The 6,000-nt window shown below is 50.2% G+C and overlaps 1 protein-coding gene across 9 annotated transcripts in view; it reads left to right on the forward strand.

Annotated features, from left to right (window-relative positions):
* Nucleotides 1–6,000, forward strand: part of FNDC3A (fibronectin type III domain containing 3A) — a 199,454-nt gene that overhangs the window by 160,220 nt on the left and 33,234 nt on the right. For all 9 annotated transcript variants that reach the window (XM_032785407.1, XM_032785400.2, XM_075061585.1 and 6 more), the window contains one exon: nt 1,487–1,555. In XM_032785407.1, the coding sequence (XP_032641298.1) occupies nt 1,487–1,555 (69 nt within the window). The remainder of the gene's footprint in view (nt 1–1,486; nt 1,556–6,000) is intronic.

The following is a 6,000-nucleotide window of genomic DNA, read 5'->3' on the forward strand; positions in this document are numbered from 1 at the left end:
GGCCAAGTGGAAAGCGTTCTCCTGCTAGTGTGCAAAACGCTTAATCTTACTCCCACTGAGGTCTCGATCCCCTCTGTTTTGGACTACCCTGGTCTCTCAAACGCAGCGGGCCTAGCAGTATCATCGCTGAGGGTGCACTTGGCAGCCCATCTCTACCTTCCACCCAGGCGAAAGGTGGCTCGTTCCGTGTTCTCACACCCTAATTGTTTTCGCCTAAGGTTCCTCAAGGCCTTGGAGCGCTTATACCCCAAGTTATTGCCGCCCAGCCCCTACCTGGGACCTCAGGCCTGGTTTTAACCAGACTTATGTCTCCCCCCATTCGAGCTGTTAGCAACCTGCTCGCTTATCTTATACCTGTCCTTGGAGACAGCTTTCCTCGTAGCCATTACATGGCCAGACGAGTCTCCGAGCTTAGGCTCTTACGGTGGATCCGCCGTATACTGCTGTGTTCCACAAGGACAAGGTGCAGTTGCACAACCACCGGCTGTTATTCTGTCCCTAAGGTGGTTTCGGCCTTTCATGTTAACCAGGACATCTTTCTCCCGGTCTTCATTCCCGAAGCCACACTCAACGTTCGACGGGAGCAACAATTGCACTCCCTGGACGGTCCGTAGAGCGCTCGCATTTTATATTGACGGTGGACAAAACCCTTCGTAAAACGCCCCAACTCTTTGTCGCACGTAGCAGACCAAATGAAAGGCCTACCTGTTTCCTCTCAGAGGATCTCATCTTGGTGACGGCGTGCATCCGCACTTGTTATGATTTGGCTCATATTCCCCAACCACATCACCACGCATTCTACCAGGGCTCGGGCTTCATCTGCTGCCTTCCTGGCTCGTGTACCTATCCAGGAGATATGTTGCGCAGCTACCTGGTCCTCAGTCCACACCTTTGCTTCACATTATGCTCTGGTTCAACAGTCCAGAGATGATGCAGCCTTTGGCTCAGCAGTTTTGCATTCTGCAACATCTCACTCCGACCCTGCCGCCTAGGTAAGGCTTGGGAATCACCTAATTGAAATGGATATGAGCAAGCACTTGAAGAAGAAAAGACGGTTACTCACCTTTTTAACTGTTGTTCTTCGAGATGTGTTGCTCATATCCATTCCAAACCCGCCCTCCTTCCCCACTGTCGGAGTAGCCGGCAAGAAGTAACTGAGGGGTGATTGGGTCGGCAGGGGTATATATCCGGTACCATAGCGGCGCCACTCCAGGGGTGTCTAGGCGAAGGACACACCTAATTGGAATGGATATGAGCAACACATCTTGAAGAACAACAGTTACAAAGGTGAGTAACCATCTTTTCTAAGTTATTTAGGCCTTGCAGTGCTGACCAGAGCAATGTCTAAATACTTTTAAAAGTCTGGGTCTTAGACACTAGCTTAACTTCCTTAAATATTCCACAGAAAGTTTTTTGTCTATGTCATGTAAATACAATAGTGTCCAGAACAGTGTGTTTTGCCTGACTTTTTGTTCATATTTGGTAGATCCACCAAAAGACAACGGAGGGGCAGCAATAACTAAATATGTTGTGGAGATTTCTGAAGGCTCAAATGGTAAGAATTAATGTAGGAACTTTTCAAATGCAGCACGGTGTTCCCTGATTTTGGCATTTCATTATATCTCTGATATACATTGTAAATTCTATGAGGCAAAGACTGTTCTTGTGTGCTTAGATAATTGGCACCTCTGGGAACTGCTATAATAGAAAAATGAAAGGCACTAAAAGGCACTCTGTTTTTCTGAATGTATGTATAAAGAATACTCTTACAAGTTGTAATTAGTAGCCTGTTGTATCCTATTCTGTCTAAAGAGATGGCACGAATTTAATCCTCGTATTACAGGCATTCTATGTGGATGGCCAAATTACAGATAAGACCACATAGTACCCTTGGTTCATGGCAGAGATCAACCAGAGTTGACACTTTTCTTTTGGCTGAGCTTTTAGTTAATAACATGCCTGTTGTGCTTACCATCATTAAATGGGGGAAATGATGCAGAGCCCTTTTGGAATAACAACTGTTTTTGCCCTTAGTTTATAGCTAGTTGTGTGTGGTTTGGTTCAGGCTCAAACAGCGCTCTGGTCCCAGTTCAGGAAAGCATCCCTGTTCTGGAAGGGTACTGAAGCATGGCTTTTAAGTTCCATTGTAGTCAACTGCAAATGAACTGAAGTTCAGCAGTTTCTGTTTGGAGTCTGGTCCTGAAGTTTTTTTGCTGCAGGATGGCTACCTTTAAAAGTTCATTTGCAAATTTGACACCATCAGCTGAGAATTAAACAAAGACTGTCGATGGCTAGCCAACTACAAAAGCAGTTTTTCCTCCTTTGGTGTTCACACCTCAACAGCTAGAAGAGAGCCTCATCCTTCCTGATTGAACTAACCTCGTTATCTCTAGACTGATTCTTGCCTGCATATTTATAACTGCCCCTGGAAATTTCCACCACATGCATCTGATGAAGTGGGTATTCACCCACAAAAGCTTATGCTCCAATACATCTGTTAGTCTATAAGGCACCACAGGACTCTTTGTTGCTTTTTACAGATCCAGACTAACACGACTACCCCTCTGATACTTGACACCATTTCTTTCAGTGTTTCTTGTGAACGTTTCCTATAAAATAGTTATATAATAGTTGTTAGTTCCCTTAGTATTAGTTCTAGTTTAGTCGGTCGCAGATTGGACTCAGCCTAGGGACGGAGCATGCCCCAGTCCCTAGGCTTTAAGCCCTGCGATCATTGTAAGTGACCTATGCCTATGCCCATCAGCGACCCACATGCTAGTTGTTTGAGGTGTCTAGGCGAAGGACACATAAACGACAAGGTCATATCTGTAAATCCTTCAAACCCTGAACAAAAAGTGGGAGAGACATCCATCTCAGGGCACTCCTGATAGAGTCAGTGCTGACCTTAGCACTGGAGCAGAGGTCTGAATAAGTCCTGAGCACCACAGCGTTGGTGTGGAGCGCCCCACGGCACCATCTTCGAACCAGCACTGATCCTCCTCACAGCTCCGGCCAAGAAGCCAAAGAGAACCACAAGGGGAAGATCTCCCATTTCTGGTAAGGGAAAGGACAGGGCCGGAGGAGAGCCAAGACCTATGCTGAGTGGCTCAGCACCTCTGTCAGGTAGTCAGGCCCCAGCTCAGGTTGAGCGGTCCATCCCATCCCGTACCATGCCTGTCACCCCAGACAGTGATGAGGGCATCCGTTATCTAGATGTCCTGTTGACACTCGAGGCCCTGCAGGCAACAAAGGAGATCCTGATGCCCACACTGGCTCCAGCGGTACCCTAGTCTAAGGGTAAACCCACTTTGAGACCTCAGCAGTACTGTTCCCCACTGCGGGGAATGTTCTGCCAGTGCTCACTTGCTCAGAGCTGTCACGTCTCAGAAGCAGGGAGGCAGGCTCAACAGAGCCCTCTTTGGTCTCCGGACCCTGGGCACCAACAGTGGGTAACCTGGCGCGCAGACCTACCGAGGCTCATGCCCCCTGGCAAGAGCAGCAAGACCAGCCTTTTGTGTCTCTAAGGCTGCAGCACTGGTCACGCGAACCATTGTTTGAACATGGTCACCGACAATCAGGGAGATCCTCCTGACGACTGGCCTGCTCCAGCACCCAATCTCATTCCATGTCCCAGTATCGGTCAAGCAGCATGAGGTGTAGATAGACAGATTACTGATGCTGATCCGCCAAACACCGATGGTCCCCAAGTTCCTGCGCGAGGAACTCATCTTGGTTGATCAGGACTTTGTCAGGGCGTAGCGGCCAGCACCACATGGCGAAGGAACGTTGATCCATTCGATCATGGTCCCTTGGCAGCGACCACTCCACCTCCGACTCTGGAACTGAGTAGGAGTCCTTGACAGCGGGACAAGCCCTGGCACCAGCAGTACTGTCTACGTTGTCGGCACTGCAACCAACCTCATGGCCCCAAGGCCAGTGGCCGGCAGCGGCCTGGTATCCCTGGAACCGTTGAGGGTTTCCTCAGCCCTCGCAGACAGTCCAGACAGTGACAGGGGGCCTCAGATAGGCCCTCAGCCTCAGCATCCCTCCTGCCACCAGAGGTAGAGGCCCCGGAAGGCAGGACCCCCCAGGCCCATGAACAGACAGGGGAACAACCTGCTGGACCACCAGGGGCTGTGGTGGGGGGACATGTGGCTCCTACAGCACCGGCTTTGTCCTCATTGTCGCTGTACAAAGCCATCACGGGTCCCCCTCACCCAGTTCCACAAGATGATGCTAAAGCTCATCAGGAACTATTGAAGAGGGTTGCCTCCAACCTGGGGCTCCAGGCGGAGGAGCCATCGGACTCCCTATTTGACGTCCTCTGCTCCACCGCACCTGCTGGGGTGGCTTTGCCCCTACACAAACGGGTATCAGAAATTATTAATGCCATGTGCCTAACCCCCTCCTCCCTCCCCCCCCATTTCTAAAAGGGCTGAACGTAAATACTTCGTGCCAGCTAAAGGCACGAGTATCTTTACACCCACCCGGCCCCAAACTCTCTCGTAGTTGAGCCTGTTAATCAAAGGGAAAGGCGGGACAACCCGGGCCCAAGCCCAAAAATAAAGACTCAAAGAGACTGGATCTGTTTGGGCGACAAATTTATTCGTCTTCCAGCCTTCAGTTGAGAGTGACCAACCACCAAGCCCTCCTCGGCCATGACGATTACAACACGTGACAAGCCATGGCCAAGTTTGAGGTTTCGCTTCCCGAAGGGTCCAGGAAGGAATTCTGGACGATCCTCGAAGAGGGCCTGGCTGCATCCAGAGCAGCCCTCCAAGCACCTTTAGATGCGGCGGACTCCGCAGCTTGCACCATGGCCTCAGGATCTCCATGTGGCGGGCATACTGGCTGCCCCTCTCTGGCCTGTTGACTGAGACTGAGCAGTCTATATGGGACCTCCCCTTCAATGGCCGGGCCTTGTTTGCAGAGCAGATGGACAGCAAGCTGCATGGGTTAAAAGACTCCCGCGCTACCTTGAAAACTCTAGGACTGTACGTCCCTGGTACTGTCCGTAAGCAATTCAAACTGCAGCCATCTCAGGGCCAAGGGAGCCAACCCCGGCAGGAGCCATCCCACAAAAAGAGCAGCGGCTACAAACGCCAGCCGCCTCTGCCCAAGTGGGCTTGACGCATACTAAGCATGGGAGCAAGCAGGCATTTTGAGGATGCACCCAAGTGCTACCTACCAGACTATACCCTGGATATATCTTTCCTGCCTTTCTCCAACTGCCTTTCTTTTTTTCCTCCTGGCATGGACTACCATAATTTTGGAATGCTGAGTCCTCAGTACAGTGGCGCAGGATTATACTCTCTAGTTTCTTTCTACCCTCCTCATCCACCCTCCTTCCCCATCCCTCTTCAGGGATGCCTCTTACAAGAGTCTTCTCGTGCAGGAGGTAGGGTTGCTGCAGCAGGGTGCTGTGGAAGAGGTTCCTCACATGTACAGGAACAAGGGGTTCTATTCCCAGTACTTCTTAATCCCAAAGGCCAAGGGCTGTCTATGGTCCATCCTGGACCTGTGAGACCTCAATAAATACCTAAAGAAATTTAAGTTCCGCATGGTCTCCCTGGCCTCCATCATCCCCTCCCTGGATCCAGGAGACTGGTATGCCGCCCTCAACTTGAAGGACGCATACTTTAATATAGCAATCTTAGAGGAGAGGAAAATGATCAGGAACAGTCAGCATGGGTTCAGCAAGGGCAAGTCATGCCTAACTGACCTAATTGCCTTCTATGATGAGATAACTGGCTCTGTGGATGAGAGGGAAAGCAGTGGACATGTTATTGCTTGACTTTAGCAAAGCTTTTGATATGGTCTCCCACAGTATTCTTTCTGACAAGTTAAAGAAGTATGAGCTGGATGCTGGATAGAAAGCTGGCTAGATCATCAGTCTCAACGGGTAGTGATCAATGGCTCCATGACTAGTTGGCAGTCGGTATCAAGCGGAGTGCCCCAAGGGTCGGTCCTGGGGCTGGTTTTGTTCAATATCTTCATTAA

Source organism: Chelonoidis abingdonii, chromosome 1, assembly GCF_003597395.2.
Source record: "Chelonoidis abingdonii isolate Lonesome George chromosome 1, CheloAbing_2.0, whole genome shotgun sequence".
NCBI lineage: Eukaryota > Metazoa > Chordata > Testudines > Testudinidae > Chelonoidis > Chelonoidis abingdonii.